Raw genomic sequence first — 13228 nt, forward strand, 5'->3', positions numbered from 1 at the left:
CTAAGAGGGGTCGGTAGCAGGCGGCAACAGTGGCAGACTTATTTCTGGAGAGATTAATTTTTTTAATTGGAAGTTTGAACTGTTTGGGCATAGACCTGGATAGTAAGACAGAACTTTGCAGGCTATCTCTGCAGTAGATTTCAACTCCTCCCCCTTTGGCAGTTCTAACTTGATGGAAAATGTTATAGTTAGGTAAGGAAATCTCAGAATTTTTGGTGGCTTTCCTAAGCCAGGATCCAGACACGGCAAGGACATCAGGGTTAGCAGAGTGTGCTAAATCAGTGAGTAAAACAAACTTAGGGAGGAGGCTTCTGATGTTGACATGCATGAAACCAAGGTTTTTTCGATCACAGAGGTCAACAAATGAGGGTGCCTGGGGACATGCAGGGCCTGGGTTTACCTCCACATCACCCGCGGAATAGAGGAGGAGTAGGATGAGGGTGCGGCTAAAGGCTATCAAAACTGGTCGCCTAGAGCGTTGGGGACAAGGAATAAAATGAGCAGATTTATGGGTGTGGTAGAATATATTCGGGACATAATGTGCAGACTGGTATGGTGGGGTGCGAGTACAGCGGAGGTAAGCCCAGGCACTGAGTGATGATAAGAGAGGTATCTCTGAACATGCTGGTTATAATGGGTGAGGTCACCGCATGTGTGGGAGGTGGGACAAAGGAGGTATCAGAGGTGTGAAGAGTGGAACTAGGGGCTCCATTGTAAACTAAAACAATGATAACTAACCTGAACAACAGTATACAAGGCATATTGATATTTGAGAGAGACATACAGCAAGGCATAAAGTCATCGCAAAGCTTGCTAAAACAACAGCTAGTCAGCTAACACAACAACAGCAGGTAAAATGGCTGACTTGGCAGTGAGGGTCGGATTAACTACACAGAGCCTGAGTTCGCGGCTGGGGCCGACAGATAAAAAAATAAATAAACAGAATGGAGTACCACGATTAATGGACAGTCCAGCAGGCATCAGCTTGTAGCCAAGTTATCCTAGTGTCCAGGGGGCAGCAGTAGATGGAACAGGGAAGCCGCCACTACGCTAGCACGCGGGCGACACAGCATTTAAAGTTAGTAGCCCGAGGATGGTAGGGGGGGGTCTGCTCAGACTGAGGCTGGTTGAAGGCACAGTGGATGAAGTATTCGTCGGCAGACCAGTCATGGTGGTCGACAGAGAATCCAAGCCAGATGGCCGAAAGAGGTATTGTAGAACTTAGTTTGCTAGCAGGGAGATGTGCCTGGCTCACGGCTAACTGAGGCTAGCTTCGTGGCAGTGGCATTAGCCAAGGTCCAGAGTTTACAGCAAGGATCCGGTGGAGTATTGGGCTCTAAGTCGCTCTGGATAAGAGCGTCTGCTAAATGACTTAAATGTAAATGTAGCCGTGTATGAGTGGAGTTCGGGTGAACAGCTGAGTAAGCTGGGAGGTGGGCCTCAGGGATAGCTTCGGTACTGGGTGCAAGCTAGCTGTGAAGATCAGAAGTAGTGGTCCAGGGATTAAGGCAGGAATCCGATGTTGTTGTGGAGAGTTCGATACTGGTAGACTGGCGTCTATTATCCAGGCTAAAAACAGGGCTGGCTGTGCAGAAGGTAAAAGCCGCTAGCAGTGGTTAACAATGACTAAACAGCTTGTAGCTAATTAACTGGTTAGCTTCTGGAGGTTCTTGAATGTATTATACAATTAAAAATAATAGCGATTCCGTATCACATTGGGTGAGGCAGGTTACCGGAAGGTATAATCAAATAAAAAATCGAAAAGAGATTGAAAATAAATATGGGTCCAGTGAGTGGTTGGGCTGGCTGTGGACACGGCGATTCAGACAGTTAGCAGGCCTGTGCTAACAAGCTAACAGTTAGTAGGCCGGGGCTAATCAAGCTAGCAGTTAGCAGACCGGGGTTAAACAAGCTAGCAGTTAGTAGACCGGGGCAGGTTAGCAGGCCAGGTTAGCAAGCAAGCAGATAACAGGGGCTAGAAAGTTAGCCTTTGGGGGACGTCGCGATGGGGTTAAGTCTGTTTTTGCCTCGTCATGCGGTGACGTCGATAGACCGGTCGTGGAATTAGTAGGGTTCCAAGTAGCTCTAGGTAGCTAGCAGGCCTAGCTGGTTAGCATAATGGGCCTTCAGCAGGCATTGCGCCTGAGGGGCCTTTTGGAGTCCTCGGGCAGATTATGTCGGTATTCCAGTCGTAGGGGATCTGCGGGGTTCCATGCCCCGTACCAGCTGTAGAAGGGGTCCGGATATTGTAGCCTAGGAGTATGCTTCGGTGGTAGCACAGGAGCTCTGGCCGGGCTAGCTTCAAGCAAAGTGGATGAAAACGCTAGCCAGGAGAAGTCATCCGGGGTTGCGGTTAGCTGGTTGTGAAGATCCAGATGAAAATGTTCAGTTTGCGGTGGTATTCCGGGGATAAAAAGAATGGGTCCGTTATGCTCTGGTTCGTCATGTTGTTCGAACTGGCAAGAGCTATTCGAGCTGAAGATTAGCTGAGGACCGCTCGCAATGGTTTGCTGACTGATAGCTGGTAGTTAGCTGGCTAGCTTCAGTTGAGGGATTCCAGATCCGAAGTAAATATAGATACTTTAGGGGAAAAAAACAGATCCACGCTACATTGGGTGAGGCGTGTTGCAGGAGAGTATTTAGAAGTTGAGGTTTAGCAAAATATTGTAAAAGATATGCAAAGAAAATGGGTTAAACGATATATACAAGGGACACGACAGGACAAAGACATCGGACTGCTACGCCATCTTGGCTCTTTTCTGGGCCACTCCAGAAGGTATATTTTCTTCTGTTGTAAATCAACAACAGAATGGCTTCTTCTGTGTTTTGGGTCGTTGTCCTGTTGAGCTTCAATTTGCAGGCAGATAGCCTAGCCTAACATTATTTTGCAAAATGTATTGATAAACTTGGGAATTCATTTTTTCTGTCGATGATGGCAAGCTGTCCAGGCCCTGAGGCAGCAAAGCAGCCCCAAACCATGATGCTCCCTCCACCATACTTTACAGTTGGGATGAGGTTTTGATGTTGGTGTGCTGTGCCTTTTTTTTCTGCACACAGTGTGTTCCTTCCAAACAATTCAACTGTAGTTTCATCTGTCCACAGAATATTTTGCCAGTAGCGCTATGGAATATCCAGGTGCACTTTTACAAACTTCAGAAGTGCAGCAATGTTTTTTTTTGGACAGCAGTGGCTTCTTCCGTGGTGTCCTCCCATGAACACCATTGTGGTTTAGTGTTGATGTAGACTCGTCAACAGAGATGTTAGCATGTTCCTGAGATTTCTGTAAGTCTTGAGCTGACACTCTGGGATTCTTCTTAACCTCATTGAGCATTCTGTGCTGTGTTCTTGCAGTCGTCTTTGCAGGATGGCCACTCCTAGGGAGAGTAGCAACAGTGCTGAACTTTCTCCATTTATAGACCATTTATCTTACCGTGGACTGATGAACATCAAGCCTTTTAGAGATCCTTTTGTAACCCTTTCCAGCTTTATGCAAATATACAATTCATAATCTTAGGTCTTCTGAGATCTTTTGTTCGAGGCATGGTTCACATCAGGCAATGGTTCTTGTGAATAGCAAACTCAAATTTTGTGAGTGCAGCTCTAACCAACATCTCCAATCTCGTCTCATTGATGATTAGACTCCAGGTTAGCTGACTCCTGACTCCAATTAGCTTTTGTCATTAGACTATCATTAGACTAGGGGTTCACATACTTTTTCCAACCTACACTGTGAATCTTTAAATTATGTATAGACAAGAAACATATCAGATAAAATGTGATGACCAATTTATGCAGAAATCCAGGTAATTCCAAAGGGTTCACCTTTACTTTTTCTTGCCACTGTGTATGTGGATATGGATATAGATGTAGATATATCTATATAGATAGATATAGAGCTATAGTTATCTACATATCTATTTCCTGATCTTTTTTATCACTCAGATATAGGACACACACTTAAGAACAAACTTCCTTTAGATTTTTAAGGAGACTATCTGTTGGTCCATTTTGTGAATCTGTTATTTAATGCGTTTCTATGGCCTAATAGCAGTAAAGCCAAAATAAATGTTTCATCAAAAAATATATCTATTTTATTTTGATACTTCAAGGGTTATTAAAATTCAATATCAAATAGCAAAATGAGCCGTTGTAGAACCCCCTCCCCCGGCTTAGACTGTAATGGATTAATACCTAGAATATTTTTCAGTGTACTCCTACATTTCTGTAATATGCTCCTACATTTTTTAAACTTAGGAGCATGTGCTCCTTGTAAAAACAAATCAGCGTCAGAGCCCTTTGACATGTTTGTTGAAGCAGCTGTCCATGTCTGTTATGCCTATAGACTTTTTCTTTATATTCATGTGGGGAAGCATGCTTTTGTAAGCACTCACTGCAGCAGTCGGTCTTCTTTGGCCATGTCTTTATGCACACCGTTCCTCATTAACCACTCTCCAGGCGCATGTTAATCTCTCCTTGTCCACAAAGCACCTGAAAAAAATCTGTTTTCATATGCATGTTTGTCCTTTTGCGTGGATGGATGTGTCCTCCAGGGCTCCTGGAGTCCTTACTAAAGCGGTGCAGTGTGAATATGTGTGTCCGCATGCATGTTCTGTGTGTGTTGTAACTCGTCTCTCTCCCTGTAGAGCACCTTAAGGCGTCTCTGGAGGAGTACATGGTGCGGATGCCCAAGGTGAGGATCTTGCGCACCAAGAAGAGAGAGGGGCTCATCAGGACACGTCTGCTGGGAGCGGCAGCCGCCAAGGGAGAGGTCATCACTTTCCTCGACTCGCACTGTGAAGCCAACGTCAACTGGCTGCCCCCACTGCTTGGTGAGTCATTCTGTTAGAACACACTGAGCTTTGCTATGGAGTTGCCTTCTGGTCATTCTGTGGTAGATGAATATACTAGAATATAATTACTGATCTGTACAATGTGCCCATTACCTTGTCCAAAGGGGGGACATTTCACGGTAAGCCTGATGTTTTTTTGACTTTGGCCGTGTACCTCTTTCTCTCTCGCTCTCTCAGACCGTATCGCCACAAACAGGAAGTCCATTGTCTGTCCGATGATCGACGTGATCGACCATGACAACTTTGGTTACGAGACACAGGCCGGTGACGCCATGCGAGGAGCGTTTGACTGGGAGATGTACTACAAACGCATCCCCATCCCCTCTGAGCTGTCAAAAGAGGACTCTAGCGAACCCTTCGAGTGAGTATTACTGGACCAGACAACACATCAGGGCCCAGCAAATCAGCACATGGGGGAGGGGGGGATTAAAAGTCAAGTCCTTGCTGGTGTGAAGGACTCCATGGCTACTGGCTTGTTAGACAATATGCTCCCTCCCCTCTTTCATTGCAAGATGAGGCTTCCCTGGGGTCCACTCTTCTGTGAGCCCTCCCTTGGAGGTCAAAAGACAGAAATTGGGAATATCAACTAAATTGTGACTCTGAATATTCATGGTCGATTAAATGGGATTTTAATTCTTACAGTGATACAGGATAGCATGATGAAAATCTGAGGGATGGAGGGAGGGGTGGAATAGGAATGACATGGCACCAGTGAGGGAGTAACGTCGGACGAGCAGACCTATTTTGATAAGTGCTTTACATAAAACATCACTGTCTCCACGGTTACCTTCCTTCCTTATCTGTGCGGTGCAGCCTGCAGGTTCACGGTTGTTGACTGCCAAAGACTTCTACCTTTTTGAATGCTCCAAAACAGAACCATTTGCCCTTGGATGATAAAAAAAAAAACTGAACTTGGCTGTTACCGTTCTAGCTACTTCAGGATTTTTCCTAATGCTTGAGAAGCCCCGGAATGCTCTGAGCTTCCAGCCTCCCTCTTTCTGCCCTGTTTCCTTGATTGATCATCCTAACGGAGGACCCAGATGTGTGCCTGTCTGTCTTCCTCCCTGTCCGGCTCTCTCTCATGAGTCAGTGAAATGTAAAACTTTTCTCCCCCCTCCAATATCAATCCAGTGAGGGTTCATCTCTGCCTCCAATTTAGAGATGGCGAGGACCACTGGTATCCATGACAGCCCATGGCGTTCATGCGGGAAGTGTGTGTGTTTCCAGGGCCTGTTCTGTTGGGAGGGCCTGTAATGTGAGATGGAGACAGTAGTGTGTCTCATTTGGACACCTTGTCGCCTGTTTAATTGTCTCCCTCTGACAGCCCTTCCATTCAGACACCTCTCCAGTGTGTCCCCTCAAATCCTGTCTGCCTTTACGGGCCGTCGATAAACACTACATTCATCATTACCTGTCTGAAACTCTGACTTATTAGAACCCATCAGATGAGTTTGAATGTCCAGAGAGTGACGGCTCATCAAATCACGGAGGTGCAAATGACTACCCTATTCGCCCCAAATGGATACACACATAATTAATACTTAGCCAAATGTGTATCTCTGACACACACATTTTGACCTGACTATGTACACTGAGTGTACAAAACATTAAGAATACCTTCCTAATACTGAGCAGCACCCCCTTTTGCACTCAGAACAGCCTCTATCTGTCGGGGCATGGACAGTAGCCAGTCTGTTGCTCTACACAATTTGTGTCAGCCTCCTTTGTCCTCTCATCAATTACCCATTTTCGACCACTGGCCTGCCGTTAACTGGATGTCCTTTGGGTGGTGGACAATTCTTGACACACATGGGGAAACTGTTGAGCGTGAAAAACTCAGCAACATTGCAGTTCTTGACACACTCAAACCATTGCACCTGGCACCTACTACCATACCCCGTTCAAAGGCACTTAAACCTTTTATCTTTCCCATTCACTCTCTGAATGGCACACATACATAATCCATGTCTCAATTGTAACCAACCAGTCAGTGATTCAATCTTATGTATCAAAATTAGAAATGTTTTTTTTTATGTTGGATGGAAGCAGACAGAGCTACAAAATGGTATATCATGCACGGCATTTAAGGAACAATAGGAAAGTAATTCTGCTTTGAAAGTTCATAAACTTGTAACCTCACTTTTAAAAAAATGGCCTTTTTAATGTTTTGGTACCAACTGGAGAGCTCTTTGTCTACATCCATTCAGCATCATTCACACCCTCTTAAGCTTTAGCCCAACCCATCACTTTAAGGGTCGATCCGAATGTTCTGACCTCACAACGGCAATTCAACACCCAAGCTAACATTGACTAGCTTGCTAGCTACTTCCAGACACAAATGAGCGGATTCCCCACTCTGACCATTTTACTCACCCTAGCAGAGCTGGTTAGGCAGTTTACGGACACCGGCCATATTCAACGGGTATTGAGCGTTCGTAAATTCTTCAGTTATTCTGCGCTCTGGCACACTCAGACGAGAGTGCTTTGAAATCGGAGTAGATGGCCAGACTATTTACAAATGCACACAAAATGGTTACTTGCATAGTGGAGTCTTTTAAGACATGTAGCCCACTAGCTAAACAATGAACCATAATCCCAACTCATGACGTTACTACCCTGCATGAATTGGCAGGTAGTTAATCAACCAGGTTCAATGTTAGCTAGCTAACATTAGAATATAACTAGCCAAGCAAATGTCTGAGAAACGAATAATAAGCTCATACATGTGACGTTAGCTAGCGAGCCAGCCAGCTAACTTTAGCTCGCTAGCTAACAGTACTTTAACTTGAAATGAAAATGACTTTGTCAAAATTATAAATGTGTAATATCTGAAAATGTAGCGAGCTAGACTATCTTACCCGTATACATCATGGTTGGACTCTTCTCTCTGTCACGGATGCCATGGTTGCCCAGTTTGAAGAATGTAATCCGGAGACCAATGTTTTCTCCTTACCTATCATACTCTCTCAATCCACTGATTTCAAAACTTGGTCCTCCAGAAGGTGGAGAGCAACACTTATGCAGTTCTACTAAACAACATATTTTTGAAAAAGCCCCATTAGACAGGATTACCTACACATACTAACCAGCTCAAATAAACAGAAGCATGCTAATATATGGCAGACCAATCCGAACTCATCTCTCGGCATGTCCAGCCAACTCATTATCTCAGCCAATCGGTAGCAGGAAGGTTGCTGTTTTTTCTTCTGTGGCTAAACCAACTAGGCTCGTAATTTTGATAATTTTATTTGGATTTACAGATGGCATACAAGTTTGTTATTAAGGCACATAAATTACATTACGTTCAAGTGGCGATCGTGTGAAGTAGTGACCTTTTGACATACGCATAGTTTCCTGAAACGGGTCACAATTGTCTCCAGGCTTAAAAATCCTTCTTTAACCTGTCTCCTCCCCTTCATCTACACTGATTTGAAGTGGATTGCGACATCAATAAGGGATCATAGCTTTCACCAGAATTCACCTGGTCAGTCTGTTTTGTACACTCTGTGTACATCCTTGGGGTTCACAGCAAGACTTAGGCCCTGATATTCATTCAAAGCCACTTGAGGGAAGCGATCCTACAGTGGAGCTGGAGTGTCTTTGTTTCTCGTTATGCATTGAGTATGACACACATTATGCCAGTCAGGTTCAGCCGTGGTTGATGGTTTAATTGTTTCTGTGTTGTTCAGAGAACCCCCTGGGAAAAGCTGAGCCTGGTGCACATAACTCTCAAATTGAGTCTAGTTGCGTTATAAAGCCTTTGTCTGGCACAGTCTATAAAGACGACTGTAAACCGCAGGCCTGCCATTGAAGCCACTTTTCCTCACTGATTTACACACTTATAATTTGTATATCTTCCCGACCTTTTGGCTGGTCTGAAACCAGTGATTTGATTTAAAGGACAATGTCATCATGTTGGGGTATGAGTGTGACCGGTATTGGCATTTTATACCCCCCCCCCCTCTCTCTCTCTCTTGTCCTTGAGGTCTCCTGTAATGGCTGGTGGACTCTTCGCCGTGGACAGAAAGTGGTTCTGGGAGTTGGGAGGATATGACACAGGACTGGAGATCTGGGGAGGAGAGCAGTACGAGATCTCTTTCAAGGTAAAACGCCACAATGACACTGGACATTAAGACTGTTTTGTTGTTTTTGGGAAGATTACCTTATTGGCTTACAGCTGGGTTCTTTTATTTTTTTGTCCTGGAGATGCACAGGGTGTGCAGGCTTTTGTTCCAACCCTAGTACAACTGTAACACTTCATAATAAGTTGGTCCCGTGTGGCTCAGTTGGTAAAGCATGCCCTTGCCAGTCCAGGGTTGTAGGTTTGAGTCTTACCGGGGACAAGTACAAAAATGTATGCACTCACTTCTGTAAGTTGCTCTGGATAGGAGTGTCTGCCAAATGGCAAATGGGTAAGTCAGGTAGGTCAGTGCTGGGCTTGGAACAAATGCTTGCACATCCCGTAGTTCTCCAGGACCAGGGTTGAAGTACACCAAATCTCACCACCAACAAGCTGAAGCCTCCGCTGCCTAGTTTTATCAGAAGCCCATTAACTAACGAGCTCTAAGGCAATGGTGGAAGTTGGTATTTAGATTTCACCTCATGGTCCAAATCTGCTCTGCTTTACCGAGAGCTCCTACATCCATTATACTCAGAAACCATATTAGATTATGCTTTAGTTCTGCCTCACTATGAATTATTCCATAGGATAGCCATTTATTATGTGGGCTCGTACACATGTAAAGCACTAGTCTCTCCATTGTCTCCAATCCCCAGCCCTCCTCTTCCCTTTTGGAGCTAAAGTGTTTTGGAAAGCTCATCAAAATAATTTAATTGTGGTTTTAAAGGAAGGCTCTTGTAGACTCACTTATATTCAGCTCAGTGGTACTGTCAGTCTAAAGTCTGCCGAAAGTCAGTGGCACTCCTCTGCTTGGCCAAAATACTGCATTAAAACATGAAACCCTGGGTAAAGTTTGGAGAGGGTGCAGCTCAACCCATCCTCTCATCCTTCCTCTCGTCAAATGAAAGCTTGATTCGCCGTCTAGTCTCTTGACAGATCTCAAGCCTGGTCTGGGAATAGGACGGAGACCAAAATGTTAAAAGCGGCCCATAATTCGATCATTCTGTAGCCTTTTACCGATGTAATGCTGTGACTCCACTGTTGGAATGCAGAGAGAAACTGATATAAAATGATAATAATACCATGGCAGAGGCAAGATAATATTCTCTTTGTTGCGGTCAGATGATACTTTGGTAATGTAGCCAATGAAAAGACATGCACTTGTCCTGGCCGACTTGCACTGATTTTGCTGATAAACACTTTGTTGGGGGAAAATGTACTCTCTACGATTATGATATGTTGTCTCACCTAGCTATCTTAAGGCGAATGCATTAAAGTATCTGCTAAAGTATTATCTTAATGTAAATGTAACCACAAACATTAAACTCTAAATAGCACTTTACATTCGCCAAAAACCCACCCCTCAGTTGACAAATGCATATGTTAGGCCCCACTGTGGGCAGAGAGAAAAAGGTTATGGAGTGCTGCTTTGGTAATGGTCATTGGCTGTAGTGTGTTATAGGTTCTCTATTGTAGACTGCCCACCCTGCTCCGTACCACAGTGGTTTTAGAGGTCGTCAAGGGAGGGAGGGATTAGCAGCGCTGCACACTAATCCACAGAATGCACTCTGCATTAACTTTTGATCCCACTTTCTCATTAAATATATATGTTTTTAGAGAAGACATAACATGCCAAGTGGAGTGTGGTGGTCAGGGAGGGCACAGGGTTCAAAGGTCAGGCAAAGTGACCCTGCCTTGGATGCTGAAGTGATAGGAGTTGGATGAAGTTACCCTTAACTTCTGTTGTAGGGTCAGATATGTTGTATTCCCCGAATGCAGGGATCATCAACTAGATTCAGCCGATGGTCAGAGGGCCGAAACATAATTACAAATCATTTGTAGACTGCAAATTGACCTCAAGAAGCCCAAACAGATTAACATTTGACTAAAACATAATCACTTCAAACCTTGCTTACTATACGAACACATATACCCTAAAACTTAAATTAACGCAGTCTTTTTTTAATAGCTGGGCAGTGGCACACATTTCAGCAAATAAGTGCCCGATTCAAAAAGACGCCGTGTCTAAAATGAAATGTTGGCGAGGTTACCATGCATTGTTAACAAGGGTTAATGTTTGATTTGTTACATGAAATTATTCAGTAATGACTCAAGAACATTATGGCAATCATCTGTTTTTATCGGCAGGAAGAAACTGCTAGCCATTGGCTGCTATCATCTTAGAACTGCTAGCTTAACTGGCAAGCACAAAAACAGTTAGCTTAGTTAGTAAAGACCAGACTATGTGAGAGGAGCGGAGTGTGCCCAATTTGACTGGAGTGCAGATTGAGTTTCCAAAAGTGTGGAGCGTAGTCCTTCTCGCCCGCTCTAACTTCGCTCCAGTACCGGTAGCACTCACTTCACGGTTTATTTATATTTATTTGGTTGTTTTTTTAGGGGGTAGATCAGCTTTAATATTGCAGGTTGTGGCTTCTATCAATGTAATTGTCTGCATCATTTCCAAACCCCCATATAGTTTTTGTGTACACATTTTTTTTTTTTATAAAAAAAACACACCTACTTATTCAAGGGTTTTTCTACATTGCAGAATAATAGTGAAGACATCAACACTATGAAATAACACATATGGAATCATGTAGTAACCAAAGGAAAGTGTTAAACAAATCAAAATCTATGTTATATTTGAGATTCTTCAATGCAGCCATACGTTGCCTTGATGACAGCTTTGCACATTGTGTGTGTGTGCGTGCCTCCTTCCATGCCTCTACAGCCTGGCAACACAAGTTGTTGAAGCGTATTTCATGCTCGGTTGGCCTCCGAGAACGCCAAGGCTTGCCAGCCCCAGCCGCTATTAAACATTCATAAGGCAGAAGCCCATCTATCAATGGATCTTATGCTGCGTTCATAAAACCAAGTGGGAATTACCAGTTGGATGTGTTCACATGCTTTGAACTTGTTGAGAAACTAAAAGTACAGTAATCATGCTTATAAACAAATGCTTTAATAGATTGCTTTCTATAAATGTTTTGTTACATTTAACTGCTGAAAATGCTTTTATCAAGGCCATGTCCTTAGTAGGTGACGTTAGAGGTCAACATGTAGGAAAATCTGAGTAATTACCAGTTGGAGGGGCGTTCAAGTGGATTTTTCCCAGTCGTACACTACTAGTCAAAAGTTTTAGAATACCTACTCAAGGGTTTTTCTTTATTTTTACCATTTTCTACATTGTAGAATAATAGTGAAGACATCAAAACTATGAAATAACACCATATGGATCATGTAGTAACCAAAAAAAAGTGTGGAACAAATCTAAATATATTTGAGATTCTTCAAATAGCCACCCTTTGTCTTGACAGCTTTGCATGCTCTTGGCATACTCTCAACCAACTTCACCTGGAATGCTTTTCCAACGACATTGCTGAGCAATTGTTGGCTACTTTTCCTTCACTCTGCCATCCGGCCAAATAGGGCCGTCTTCTGTATCCCCCGCCCTTCCATGTCACAACACAACTGATTTTCTCAAATGCATTAAGAAGGAAATAAATTCTACAAATTACCTTTTAAGAAGGCACACCTGTTAATTGAATTGCATTCCAGGTGACTACCTCCTGAAACTGTGACATTTCAGTCCTGAGTTCAGCATCATGCAGTCTTATAGTTCTACTGTACATAGTTCTACACATTTTCAGACTTGTCAGGTTTTACTTCAGTCTTAGCCAGGACTGCTCTAAATATGTCATAATTGATGTGTTGGTCCAAAGAACCCCAGGAGGCATTTGTAATAGTCTCACTCTCTTATCAGTATGGTGATGATATCACTGTATAGCTAATCGTACCTCCTGCCTGCCTCCCTCCCTCCCTGCTACCTTTATCCATCTTCCCTCCAATCCCTCCCTCTGGAGCCACTCTCTCTTTTCTCCCTCCCTGCTTGCCTAGTACCTGTTAGCCTCATGTCCTCACACTGTTCACAGCTACACACCAAGGGCAGACACAGGAGACACACAAACTAACACAGCAGTGATGCCCTGATCCCCACACAGCTGTCTGTGTTAAGCCTCTCTCTCTTTCTACCCTCTCCTCACTCGCTTGCGATCTCTTTCTCTTCCCCCTCAGGTGTGGATGTGTGGTGGGCGTATGGAGGACATCCCATGCTCCAGGGTGGGTCACATCTACAGGAAGTATGTTCCCTACAAGGTCCCCGGCGGAGTCAGCCTGGCCAGAGTGAGTGTTGGATTAGTTCCTAGACCCACCTTTTCCTCTCGCTTCTCCTCTTCATAAGGAATCTACAAAGATAAAA

The 13228-nt window shown here is 44.0% G+C and overlaps 1 protein-coding gene across 1 annotated transcript in view; it reads left to right on the forward strand.

Annotated features, from left to right (window-relative positions):
* Positions 1–13228, forward strand: part of LOC123999133 (polypeptide N-acetylgalactosaminyltransferase 10-like) — a 138487-nt gene that overhangs the window by 112401 nt on the left and 12858 nt on the right. Inside the window, exons 5-8 of the mRNA XM_046304578.1 lie at positions 4644–4829; positions 5028–5211; positions 8836–8953; positions 13045–13152. Coding sequence (XP_046160534.1) covers positions 4644–4829; positions 5028–5211; positions 8836–8953; positions 13045–13152 — 596 coding nt within the window. The remainder of the gene's footprint in view (positions 1–4643; positions 4830–5027; positions 5212–8835; positions 8954–13044; positions 13153–13228) is intronic.

Source organism: Oncorhynchus gorbuscha, linkage group LG16, assembly GCF_021184085.1.
Source record: "Oncorhynchus gorbuscha isolate QuinsamMale2020 ecotype Even-year linkage group LG16, OgorEven_v1.0, whole genome shotgun sequence".
Classification (NCBI taxonomy): domain Eukaryota; kingdom Metazoa; phylum Chordata; class Actinopteri; order Salmoniformes; family Salmonidae; genus Oncorhynchus; species Oncorhynchus gorbuscha.